The sequence below is a fragment of the Callithrix jacchus genome, chromosome 9 (genome assembly GCF_049354715.1).
Source record: "Callithrix jacchus isolate 240 chromosome 9, calJac240_pri, whole genome shotgun sequence".
Taxonomy (NCBI): Eukaryota; Metazoa; Chordata; class Mammalia; order Primates; family Cebidae; genus Callithrix; species Callithrix jacchus.
The window spans coordinates 72,234,577-72,248,506 of NC_133510.1; the positions used below are offsets into that span (position 1 = coordinate 72,234,577).

Below are 13,930 nucleotides of genomic sequence, written 5' to 3' on the forward strand. Positions count from 1 at the left end.
TCTGGAATAGTGTATTTCATGCAGATTTGAGACACAGGCTGGTGTAGCCCAGGTTCCCAGTGTCCAGCTGTTGGCTATCTGACTGCTGGGATTGATGTGACTTTGGGAACTCCTACCAGATTGTGTCTAGATGCCATTTTAAGTCACTTTCAACCTCTCTGGTTTGCAATAGAAAACCAACTAAAGAACAATTAAAAATACTGCTCTATGCTGAGATGTAAGAGACTGGAAAAAGCCAGTAGAGAGACTTACAAAGAAAATTGGCTTGAAATTCTACTTAAAAGGAACTAAATTTCAGTGGAGCTGAAATCCCAGATGTGTAAGCTTCCAAAAAGACCTGAGACAGCATAGTGTACAGCCAAGCCTCTTTCATTTGTGGCTAAAGCTCTGAAGCCAAGGGGTGTGTATCTAAAATCTGCTTAGAGTTGAAATATCACAAGAGATTTGTTATTAATATTTGAAAAAGAAAGAAAAATTTCTCTAACCTGCAAATTTCTGTCAATGCACCAATTAGTTTCAAAATCATCATCATCTTCTCCAAAAGGGTTGATAAGCTGCTCAGCTACCTGTAGTTGAAAAGATAAAATAAACCCATCATGATACCTCTGAAGACTAAGAATAGAGACTGAAGATGATTCCAGTTTTCCTTTCTGCTTCCTTTTGTGACTTTCAAAATATGAAGAGTAGAGGGGAGTAGATTGTCCTACCCAGATACTTATTAGCAAGCAAGACATGATTTGCAAATCACCAGTGATGCACCTTCATAGGTATGCTCTCCAAAGGAATCTGCACATTCAACTAGCAGCAATGCAGGCCCTATCAGGGGAAGCCATGTCCTATTTAGGAGCCAAATCAAATGACTGAATAGTGAAGGAGCACCAACAATTTGCAAGGCACTCTGAAGGATACACAGGCTATGCTTCCAGGGAATTTACAGGGACCAGATGATAAGACAAAATGTACACAGGGAGAAGGTTAAACAGTGAAGGAAGACTTAAATCACAACTAAAGAAAATAATATAAGGGGCTTTTACAATTAATTAATTTATTTATTTTGAGACTGTGTCTTGCTCTGTTACCCAGGCTGCAGTGCAGTGGCACAATCCTGGCTCACTGTAACCTGTGCCTCCCAGGTTCAAGAGATCTCCTGCCTCAGATTCTTGAGTAGCTGGGACTACAGGCAAATACCATCACATCCAGCTAATTTAAAAAAAATTTTTTTCAATAGAGATTGGGTTTCACCATGTTGACCAGGCTGGTCTTGAACATCTGAGCTCAGATGTTCTGCCCTCCTCGGCCTCCCAAAGTGTTGGGATTATATGTGTGAGCCACTGTGCCTGGCCGAGCTTTCAAATTACTGAACATAATTGCTAAGTAAATGAGTCAGAGAGCTAGTAAGTCCTAAAACTGGAAGTTGAGGCTTACTTAGTTTTACCCTAAAGGGTTTAACCTTATCCAGTAAGTTAGTTTTCCTGCCGGGAAAAGGTTAGGGAGCTATTATTACATATCTTTTAATATTTGATCAATATTATCTGTCCTTTCTTGCCTGGAGATTTGCATAGATTAATTAAGGGTACTGATTGAGTCTTGAAATCTTTTTGAATTCTGTCTAGATTTTCATTTTTATACAATCAATCCTGCATGTATTATCATAGTCTGCATTAAATTGACAAAATTGCATGCATGTTTCTGAATTGACAATCTCAAAATATATCTTTTTCTTCACTGGGGGCTGCATTTTCAGCAAGTAACTGAGTAATATATATTCACAAGGTTAAGAAGCCTTTTCTACACATTGAAAAGATTTATAAATATCCTAATTGTTGAGATAGAAAAGCTGTTTAGAAATGGAGGCACAATCCATTGGTGTTTAGGTTTGCCCATTTCTTTTTTTTTTTTTTGAGATGGAGTTCTGCTCTTGTTGCCCAGGCTGGAGGGCAATGGCACAATCTCAGCTCACTGAAACCTCCACCTCCTGGGTTCAAGTGATTCTCCTGCCTCAGCCTCCTGAGTTGCTGGGATTATAGGCGACCACCCCCATGCCCTGCTAATTTTTTGTATTTTTAGTAGAGATGGGGTTTCACTATGTTGGCCAGGCTGGTCTCGAACTCCTGACCTCAGGTGATTCACCCGCCTTGCCTCCCAAGTGCTGGAATTACAGGCATGACCTACTGTGCCCAGCAAGTTTGCCTATCTTTTAATGGAGCTAAAATTGTGCCTTTAAGTATTTTGTCTTTTAAGATTTATTTTATTTTAGACAGGGTTTCATTCTGTTACCCAGCTGGAGTGCAGTGGTATGAATATGGCTCACTGCAGCTTTGGCCTCCTGGACTCAAACAACCCTTCCACCTCATCCTCCCAGGTAGCTGGGACTGCAGGTGTGCATCACCACACCTAGCCAAAGTTTTGCATTTTTTTTTTTGTAGAGATGGAATTTCGCCATGTTGCCCAGGCTCGTCTTGAACATCTGAGCAATCCTCCCACCTCAGCCTCCCAAAGTGCTGGGGTTACAGGCATGAGCCGCCATGCCTGACTTAAAACATTTTATAAAGGAAAAGGTTGTTAATATTTTAGAAAGCATGTCAGAAGGAAGGAACCGTTATCTGCTCTTTACAGGTTGGTCAAGCACCTTACATTGACACAAAACAAAGAATAAAAAGCTTAGTGCAACTCAGGAAAGGATGAAAAGTACTTTTCGAGAATGATTGAGTCTTTGGGCCACTGTGGTGATTTTATATTTATAAAGCTAATGTCTACTTTTTCCTCTAATGGGAAATGAAAGTCATTAGTCTCTTGTGATTTTTCGCTCTTAAGCAGGTAGAAATCATTAAGAATCATGGTAAATATGATTAAAAATGCTTCCATTTGTAAGGGACATGCCTTTACTCTTTGGAGTATAATTTGAAATGTCAACATATTATTTTTCTTTGTTAAGATTCAAATCAATGAAAGAAAAGACTTCTGCAGGGAAAATTTCACTGCAACCTGAAGACATCAGGGCTTGACAACGTATGGCTTTTTGGAAGGCCAAACATTTGAAAATTCTACTTTATTTATTTATGTATTTATTTAGAGACAGAGTCTCACTCTGTCACTCAGGCTGGAGTGCAGTGGCACAGTCTCAACTCACTGCAATCTCTGCCTCCCTGGTTCAAGCAATTCTCTTGCCTCAGCCTCCTGAGTGGCTGGATTACAGGCACGCACCACCACACCTGGCTAATTTTTGTATTTTTAGTAAAGCTGGGGTTTCACCATGTTGGTCAGGCTGGTCTCGAACTCCTGACCTCATGATCTGCCCACTTCGGCCTCCCAAAGTGCTGGGATTATAGGCATGAGCTACTGTGCCCGGCCAAAAATTCTATTTTATGAACATCATCTTCTTACCATAATTACATTTCAATGAACTTAATGAAGCCATTGTCATTGATTTTTTTCTATTGCATACTTTCCATTTGGAAGTTTATAGAGGTGATGGAAGAATCAGGTCTCTGATATTTACACACTTACATTTGAGGAGGTGGTGGTGAAGGGAGGGGGAGCAAGAAAAATTCTACACAGAAAATTAGACAAACCATTCTCACAGCCTGAAACTGTTTAATTTCCTGGCAAATCATGTTGTCATTATTACTGGTGTTTCTGGTTTTGATTCTGGTGAATTCTTTTCTGAGTCTCAGTTTTGGTTTTAACAATGGGGCACATTTAATGTGGTACAGCTAGCAGAATTTCAGGGAATTGCGGTAACTATCTACAGAGTTGAGCAGAACCAAGATTCTACTACAATATTAATGGTTAAGTCTGATTTACAAGGCATCTTGTTTACTCTTTTTTTTTTTTTTTTTGAGACGAAGTTTCGCTCTTGTTACCCAGACTGGAGTGCAATGGCGTGATCTCGGTTCACCGCAATCTCCGCCTCCTAGGTTCAGGCAATTCTCCTGCCTCAGCCTCCCGAGCAGCTGGGATTACAGACACACACCACCGTGCCCAGCTAATTTTTTGTAATTTTAGTAGAGACGGGATTTCACCATGTTGACCAAGATGGTCTCGATCTGTTGACCTCGTGATCCACCCGCCTCGGCCTCCCAAAGTGCTGGGATTACAGGCTTGAGCCACCGCTCCCGGCCTCTTGTTTACTCTTTTACTCTGCTTAGTTGCTTATTGTGGTATATACTATCAATGCAGGTACACTTATTACTTTAGTAATTACAGTCATGTAATCCTAATGGGAATACACAGAGACTTAAAAGAGAATCAATAGCCATAAAAGAGTGTTCTTCTAATCTCTTTGCACAAATGAGCTGCTTCAGACAGTACTGACTATATCCCTGTCACTTGAATCCCTGGCAGAAAAGTGATAAGGAGCTATTACATGTTAAATCTACATTTGACTCACTCATGAGTGATTGGCTAAAGACTCAGTAAAGGATCAGTGTGGAGAGTCTGGAACATAACAGATAACAAAGTGGGCCCCTGAAACCATTGGCTACCTTGAGCCATCCTGCATAGAAGAAGAATTGTAGGAGGGTGAAGATTGGAATGTAAAGATCCAAGTCATGCCCTGCGTAGCCTTTGGTGGGATCCAAAAACTGGCGTCCAATCAGGCACGTAAAGAAGAAGGTATAGACAGCAAGAGTGACAACCTGGAACAGAGAGAGACTGGAGTGAGGGGACAGTGCTGGCCTCCCACAGTGAAGCTACAGTGCCAAGGTGGGCGAGTAGAGAGAAAGAATTCCATGCAAAGTATTTCTTACCTGGGTGTAAACCAGCGGAATCCCAACCCAGTCATAACCGAATAAGAGGCTGCACCAAGAGCGGAATCGATTCATTTCCTAAGCCAGAAACAGATCTAACATGATTTACTAAGATGACAGGTGTGGTAACAAGTGTTTACCGGGATTCAGAATGTGAGCATGTCTTTTATGAATATGTCTGTAAAACAACAGGACTGACCGTAAGTCTAGTAAATTGGTTCCCAAGGATACTCCAAAAGAAAAGTTCTAAAAATGACAATCAATCAATGAATATCATTGGAACCATGTGTTCATTGATGAGTATATTTGGACATTAAAGAAATATTAAAATAAGTCATGGCCACGTGCAGTGGCTCATGCCTATAATCTCAGCACTTTGGGAGGCTGCGGCAGGAGGATCACTTGAGCCCAGGAGTTTGAGATAAGCCTGGGCAACATAGACATTGTTTCTACAAAAAATAAATAAATTATCTGGGCTTGGTGGCATGCACCTGTAGTCCCAGTTACTCCAGAGGCTGAGATGGAAGGGTCACTTGAGCACAAGAGGTCAAGGCTGCAGTGAGCCATGATCGTGCCACTGTGCTGCATGTAGCTTGGGCAGAATGACACTCTATTTCCAAAACAAAAAAGGACTTCATAAAGGTATCCCTCGCCACCATTCTATTGTTCCTATAATTTTCAACATATATATTGACCCAAAGTCATGATGATAAGGAAATGGTATTTTAAATAAGTAACTTTTTGTCAATTTTGGTAGATAATCTGGAAAGCAATTTTTTTGTTTCTCTCATTTTAAAACATGCTTATTATAGATCTTAGAAAAGAGATATAATTATACCTGTTTCCTCCCATGAATGGAGACTTTATAACACTCATATTGATAGAAAATCTATCTCTGAAGCAGGAAGGGCAGGATTCTTTGATTTTTAAAAATCTATTTCATACAAGTTATTATGTAAGACTAGGGGAAAGAGTTCACATTAATCTGGGCACTATTTTTAAACAATTCATTCCTGTTAGCCTAATCCAGGCAGGGGACTGTTGTGGCACAAATATATCCAGCCCTTACATAAATTTGTTTTGTTTTTTTTTCAGATGAATTCAAGGTTACTTTGTTTAATGAAAATACTATTTTACTTACTAGAGTATCTAAAAAGGTGGCTAAATCTCACAATATTCCAGTTTGGGGGATGTGGCTGGGGAGGTTTATTTCTCCTCTAGAATTTATTCTACGACCCTGGATCCAGGGATGGCAAATATGCCACATGGACACCATAGCCTTCTGAGCCCTTGGCGAACCTTAGCTAATCAATCAAGGAATACTTTCTTACAGAGCCTATTAGAAAGCATGATTTTGTTTAAAATATAGCATCCAAGCAACCATTTCCAAGCAGCTCGAGTTTAACCTGTGTTTCACCTCTGTCCTGCATGCTGAGGGTTCTGACACCGGTCCAATCTTTCCGGTTCCTTTGGAACCAGGACTGAATTAAGCTGACTCTTCCTGGTCTAACGTGTTACCTCCAGGTCCCTCTTGGTCTCTAATTAGCATCTTTTTCTTATGGTTTATGATATACTTACAGTCATCAATGATTGCAGATCAACACTGTCTCTGATTCTACCTTCATTCCGGGCTTTAGTTGCAAGATTTCCAAACCAGATGAATGGAACCCAATATTTCAGATGAGGAGATTTGAGGTGGTTGAATAATTTCCTTTCATCTGCTGTCATAAAACCTTTACAAAAAAAAAACATGGGTAGTTATACAAACTTAGTTTGGCACTAATATGTTGCCATATTTCAGCATCTACTATGTAAGCATATAATAAGGGATATTAAAGAAGTATGGACTAAAGGTTCCTGTCTCAAGCAGTTTATACTTGCATTAGAGTTAAGGAATCTGTATGTGTGAGTGCACACGCACACACACATACGTATGCATGCAAAGCCACAAGTTATATAAAATCCCTGATAGTAGAGGCCAGTAGGGAGTAAGGAGACATTAAATGTGAACTAGATATTTAGGTTTTAGTTTAGTCATCTAAAATCGGGAACCATAATACTTAGAATTGTTATGATTAATAATAAAATATGATAGTGTATACAAAGCACTAGGCATAGTGCTGAACACATGATTTACATCACTTCTCCTGATCTCTCCTTTCCAAGTCCTACTTAATCATGTCCTCCTCTGTGAAGGCTTCCTTGAGTCCTTCCTGCTCTTTCCTGGGGGATTTTTTTATAGTTCCTTTACAGTTCTCAAGTGGTATCACCCTTGGCTTGCATCACAGTAATATCACACATAAATGTTTCCCTCACTATGACCCTCTTGAAGGGCAAAGAGTATATATTAATCTTCATAGTCTGCATACCATTTTGCACATATTTTAGAAGTATTTCTTTGTGGCCAGGCATGGTGGCTCATGCCTGTAATCCCGGCACTTTGGGAGGCCGAAATGGGTGGATCACTTGAGATCAGGAGCTCAAGACTAGCCTGGCCAACATGGTGAAACTTTTTCTCTACTAAAAATACAAAAATTAGCTGGGCATGGTGGCGCACGCCTGTAATCCCAGCTACTGGGGATACTCAGGCAGGAAAATTGCTTGAACCCAGGAGGCAGAGGTTGCAGTGAGCTGACATTGTGCCACTGCGCTCCAGCCTGGGAGATAGAGTGAGACTTTCTCCAAAAAAAAAGGGTTTCTTTGTGTGTGTGTGTGTGCATGTGTGTATGCATACACGAATGTGTGTGTATAAAGTGCAATTTGCTTGAGCTTGCAGTGAGCTCTCTGAGCCTCAGTTTTCTCAATCTGTAAAAGAGAGTTAATACTTGCTTCACAGGGATGTTGTAGAATTACCTGAGATGATGTACATATGTCAGTACATTATTTAGCATACTGCTTAGCACACACTTAGCACGTGCACTAAGGTAGATTATGTGAAACTTTAGTTATCCTCTGACTGCTCCTCCCTCCGCGAACACCAAGGGAAGACGAGATTGAGTGACTGAATTATAGAAGAGGAATAAGGTAACAGGTTTATTTAATCAACAAACATTTATTGAATGCCTACTATATACCAGGCTTTGCTTGCATAAAGATGCACTTTAAAACTTAGAGTTTACAGTTGATCTTTTATTTTTAAAAATTTTGATTGAATAATTCAAATGGTACAAAAATCCCAAAGGGTCAAAGGACTATTAGTGGAGAAAGTCTCCTTTTCCCAGCCACAGTTTCCCTTCCTGGAGGAAATCATGATGATCCATTTATTGTGTATCTTTCCAGAGAAATCTCATAGATTTTCATACAGACCTATTTTTAAAAACACAAATGGCTTTATACTACTTACGTATCTGCCATTGGCTTCTATTTTTCAGATATATCTTGAAGATTAAAAAAATTAGAGAGAGCAGCAGCATTCTTTTTAATGTCTGCTCTCTATAGATTAACATTAATTTATAGTTAAATGTATATAATTTATTTAGCAAGTTTCCTTTTGAATAGACATTTTAAGACATTTAAGTTTTTGATTATTTTGCTGCTTAAAAATAATGCTACAATGACTCTCCTGGGATCTACTCTCTTGGCTATTTATTTTAAGTAGCTTTTAAATGTTAATTATAATTTAATATAGTGTTTTCTGAATTAAAGCTTATTTCTAAAACTGATTTTTATTAGATACTAATTTTTGAGTTTTTTTTTTTTTTCTCAAAAAAGCAATTATTTGCTTATGGAATTCTGATACTGATACTACATGCAGATGAAAATCAACTTTTGCCCTAATATCACACATTTTCTATCTTTAACCATTTGTAATCAGTTAACAAATCTGGTTGTCCTATTTAAGGTAATCCTTTTGCTGAGTGCAGTGGCTCATGCTTATAATGCCAGCACTTTGGGAGGCCTAGGCAGGAGGAGTACTTACTTAGGCCAGGAGTTTGTGACCAGCCTGGGCAACATCACATGACTTCATCTCTAATAAATAAATAAAGTAATCCTCCCTCCTTATGATGCAGGCCAAATTTTATTTAAGTGGTAGTGTTACAATAAAAAAAAGTCAAAGGAGAAGTGAAGCATGCTCATTCTGAGAGTCATCAATTCATAGAGCTTTGGCATTATCTAGATTTTTGACGAGACCTGGGCCATTGTTTTTAAGAATAAGATCCAAAGGCCATAGGTCTGCATCACTTGTGACATCTATTAAATATGGAGAGACCTGGACCCCAACCCTGACTACTAAATCAGACTCAGTAGGGCAGGAGTTCTCAACCCAGGTTTGCACCTCAGAATCTCATGTGGGTACTTTTAGAAAATACCAATGCCTGGGTCTTATCCTTAGACACTCTGATTCAATTGATCTAGGATGAGGTCAGGCATCAGCATTCTTTTTAATCTTCCTGGGTGATTTAATAGAATTGGGTCTAGGCAATTGCATGTTTACCAAGATGTGCAGGAAATTCTGACATACAGTGGTGTTTGAAAATCACTGTCCCACTAACTGAAGGTTGTTTATTCAGGATTTGAAATAAACAAAGTAAAAACTACAAAGCCAATATTTACCAACAGGAGGCTAGTTTTAGATAACACTTGGGTTGTTTATATCAGCTTAGAAGGGTTCTCTCCATGTCTGCAGAATGATACTCTCCCTGGAAGTAAAAAATAAAAATGAGCTTGGCAATTCTCTTCTTGTTTCTCAGTGCATCTGAGAGTTGTTGCATGATCTAAAAAAAATCTGTTTTTGTTTCTTAAAGAATTGCAGAGCATGATTAAATTTAAAAAATTTTTTAATGGGACAGAATATCTCTCTGTCATCCAGACTGGAGTCCAGTGGTGTGATCTTTGGCTCACTGCAGCCTCAACCTCCCAGGCTCAAGCAATCCTTCCACCTCTGCCTCCTGAGTAGCTGGGTCTACAGGCACACGCCACTATGCCTGGCTAATTTTTATATTTTTTGTAGAGATTGGGTTTCACCATGTTGCCCAGGCTGGTCTTGAACTTCCTGGGCTCAAGTGATCTGCCCGTCTTGGTCTCCCAACATGCTGGGATTACAGCAATGTGCCACTGTGCCTGGTCAGTTAAATCTTATTGGATGAAGTTAACAGATAAACTTGCTCTGTCTTGGCTTTATGCTGAAAGACTTCCTGTAGCTTATTCTCACATATCCCATATCAATTGTCTAACAGTCATATTCTTGGGACCTATAATATAACTTTTAAAAATGATCTCATTTATACATTAGCTGCAGTCTCTGTCATTTGACCAAAGAATAACTTTATCTCTGGCTATTTTTTATTCAGAAGTACGGATCAAATTGTGCTAGCACGTCCTTCCTTAGCTTCTAAGAAGAAAGCAAATATGCAGAGTGAGGGTTTATTTGTCATAAACACTAATGCAAGAGATTGAAAGAGTAGAGCAAGAAGAGCTGGTGATTTTGTTTTCAGCCCAAATTTATTGAGTATTTTGCTAGGTGTTGGGAAAGATGAATGATGATCACAGACATTAATGTATCCTCTAAGAATATATAAGAAGAATAATTTTTGTTATTCCTTGCAGGGTCACACTTATTTATCCAGAGTATGAAAGGAAAATATTTTGGGTCCCCAAAATCACTAAGCTAAAGGAGAAAGTCAAGCTGGGAACTCCTTACAGCAAACCTGCCTCTTGCTGTATTCAAGTAATTATTCTGCTCACTGAGATAAAAGCATATCTGATTGCCTCCTTTGGAGAGGCTAATTAGAAATTGAAAAGAATGCAACCATTTGTCTTTTAGCTAGCTCTGACCTGGAAGTTCCTTCCCCACTTTGAGTTGTCCCGCTTTTCCAGACTGAACCAATGTTTATCTTACATATGTTGATTGATGTCTCAGGTCTTCCTAAAATGTATAAAATCAAACTGTTCTGACCACTTTGGGCACATGTCATCAGGACCACCTGAGGTTGTGTCATGGGTGCACGTCCTCAACCTTAGCAAAATAAACTTTCTAAATTAACTGAGACCTGTTTTAGATTTTTGGGGTTCACAAAAGTAACTCCACCTTTGGAAATCAAAGTTGTTGGTCAACTGAAAGAAAATCTCTAGATTGTTGGTCAAGTCCATTCCAAAAGTATTTGTTATGAAATGGAATGTCATCCTTATTGGGACTTCAAGCCATTTTACCCAGAGACCAATAGTGTTTTTCAGAATATGATCATTATTGTCATTGCTGAGGCTATGTTATTACAGTTACTAATTTGCTACAGTTTGGCAACATTCTCAGTGGGCTGGTCCTCCCACCACTTGGTCCCCTGCACCTGTCTGTCTCCATGTCATGCTCCCCTCAGGCCCCATCACACCCCTGGTATAGCTATTTTATTCTGCCATTGCATCTGCTTAAGTTTCTCTTGCTATCACTTTTCCTTCTGGCTGGCTCAGCTCTGCTCAGCAATTTTCATATTGCTTATCCCCAAAACCCTCCTTCATCTTTCTAATCAGAGTAAAATCTATCTCTCAATATAGATACATGTTTGCATTTACTCCCAGTTGAGTTGTGGTTTGATGGAGCAGGATCTGCTACTTTAGGACAAAATTCTATTGCCCTCAAGCCAAAGGATTAATTACATCCATTGATAGACAAAATTCCAGTCATCATGGATTCTGCCTGCTGTACAGTTGGTCTATTTTTCCTTGATTGAAGTTGAGGCAGATGTCTTTTGCCTTTCAAGCAGAGTATTCAAACAAGGCTCTATTAGCAGAGGAACTAAAAGCTCTGCATCTCAAAACCTGAAGGCAGAGTGGGTTTGATGCCAGTTTTTTCTGAAAAAGAAAGCTGTGCATTCAGCATCTGAGCCCTTCTTCAAGGGATGACACTTTTTCAGGAGGAGTGCAATGTGCCTGGCTAGTTTTTTCTCTGTGTTTTCAAATTAATGGAATGAAGCCACCAGCTTCAGCTATAGCTGTCCTTTCCATTCAATGGAGGAGGTTTAGAAATCCCTGTTAATTGGGAAAATCAAGTGGGGAGCAAAATGAGATTGAGAAAGGGCTGAAATCACATTGTGACAGCATCATGCAGGGCAGTATGCCAGCCACCTTTTTTGTCCACCATGAATGTAGTAAGATATATGTTGTTCATAAAACAGTTATTGGCCCCACCGCATGATGTGCTTCCTGCTATTTTATTCGATTCTATTCGATTTGATTCTAGTGTTCTCCATTCCATGTCATCAAAAATGCTGGTTACAAGCCATTAACCTGATTTAAGAATCCCATAATGAGTTACAAACCACAGCTGGAAGAGCCTGAAATAGGGTACGGTGGAGTAAAATCAGTTTCTGGGAGTAGCAATAAGGAACAGAGACAGACACTTCTCTATTATATTGATATGAGCAAGTCTCTAGTTACCCATATCCTTGTCCCTAAATTGGTATCCCATTTGGTAACGCACTGCCTTCTCCATAATCAAACACAAGAAATAACATACAAAGAAATCAGTGCTTTAAAATCCTCATCTGCTCAGTGGCCCAGAGTTTTATTTGCCCTGGGTGAAATAGATCTGAGGCGATTTGTGGATGAAATAGGAGGAATTAATTGATGTGTGCTAGTGCAGCTGTTCCTAAACTTTGCTGTACATCAGAATGGTCTGGGGAGTTTTGAAAAATCCTGATGCCCAGGTTGCTCCACATACCTAATGAATCCTAATGTCTGAGAATGGGAGTGAGACATCAGAATTTTTAAAAGATCACCAGAGATTCCAACCTGTAGCAAAGTTTAGGTTGAATAACTGCCCTAGTGCTGATCATTTCAGCATTCTCAGTCTGGGTCAAACCTCCTGCAGTGCTTCTAGGGAGCCTGTTTAAAAATGTCGACGTCTAGGTCCTAAGCCCTAGAGATTCTGATTCCCTAGGTTGCCTAGGACCCTGCAGTGTAAATAAGCGCCCTTGCTAATTCAGTGAATGTGGTCTGCAACCGTACTCTGAGAAACATTAAGTGGGTAGCCTTTATTTAACTCCTAAAACAGAAATGTGGGGGAACCTTCAAACACTGGCCAACCAAGACTGCCTATCCATGTTATTAATTCAAGGAGGGCTAGTTCTGCATGTGCTTTCTCTGCTGTGCAGAGCAAGTACGCATAGGTGAGTCAAGTTTCACTCACAGGATGACATTCTGTCTGTTCTGGGCTCATCATGTGAGACTACAGGGGTGACTGACTCAGCCTCTAAAAGTTCAGCCAACAGAGGAAAAACTGGCACAGCTGTGAATACCACTGTCCCCTTGGCTCTCACTCTTGTAACACAAGGCAGTGGAGATTCAGAGACCAAGGAGCCCCAGAGCCGCGGAATGCATCAAGAAAAACCACAGCCCACCCAGGCCAGAAATGTTATACCAAATTCAATTAATTTTGTGAATGTTTCATAAAATGTTATGCAAAAGTCATTTTAGTTTACCTAGTGCGAGAAGAGAAGATCACAGATTAAATGATCTATCTGTGCCAGAAACGCAAATGTGGTTTTAACAGTATTAATTCCAGGTTAGAGAAAAGCTTGCTTGTTTTAATAATATTATTGTTTTACTTGAGTTTGTAGATTAGTCCCAAGAAACAGCCTCAAAAATAAAGCAGGACCTTCAACAGAGATAAAAGAAAATATACTGGCTGGGTGCGGTGGCTCACAACTGTAATCCTAGCACTTTGGGAGGCCAAGGCGGGGGGTCACTTGAGGCCAGGAGTTTGAGACCAGCCTGGCTAACATGGTGAAACTCTGTCTAAACTGAAAATACAAAAATTAGCCAGATATGGTGGTGTGCGCCTGTAATCCCAGATACATGTGAGGCTGAGGCAGGAGAGTCATTTGAACTGGGGAGGTGGAGGTTGCAGAGAGTCAAGACTGTAACACTGCACCTCAGCCTGGGCAACAGAGCAAGATTCTATCTTAAAAAAAAAAAAGAAGAAAAGAAAATATGCTGACCAACAGCCCTGAGAATGGGCTGACCATCCTGTAAGAATAGGTGGGCGGACCATCCTGTAAGAGTAGGCTGATGAAGCCTGCAGAAGGTCATAAAACGTTCACCAAGAAAGCAATGATTAACTGCGCACCCGAATGAAACTGCTCGCATTTTGCAAGACTGTTTTGATCCTCATTTCTCTTAATTTCCCTTCAAAACCCCTGACCTAGAGGCACAATGCTGAAAGGTGGCCTTTGAACCCTAGTTCACTG

General features: G+C 39.9%; 1 protein-coding gene across 17 annotated transcripts in view; it reads right to left on the reverse strand.

The window, feature by feature from the left end:
• The window catches only part of BEST3 (bestrophin 3), a 44,476-nt gene that overhangs the window by 19,026 nt on the left and 11,520 nt on the right, over nucleotides 1–13,930 (reverse strand). For 12 of the 17 annotated variants that reach the window (XM_078336848.1, XM_078336846.1, XM_035256998.3 and 9 more), the window contains 4 exons: nucleotides 6,327–6,481; nucleotides 4,749–4,826; nucleotides 4,485–4,637; nucleotides 486–566 (listed from right to left, as the gene is read on the reverse strand). In XM_078336848.1, coding sequence (XP_078192974.1) covers nucleotides 486–566; nucleotides 4,485–4,637; nucleotides 4,749–4,826; nucleotides 6,327–6,481 — 467 coding nt within the window. Of the gene's footprint in view, nucleotides 1–485; nucleotides 567–4,484; nucleotides 4,638–4,748; nucleotides 4,827–6,326; nucleotides 6,482–9,302; nucleotides 9,389–13,930 lie in introns of all 17 variants that reach the window. The other 5 variants (XM_078336851.1, XM_078336852.1, XM_078336850.1 and 2 more) reach the window with 2 other exon arrangements.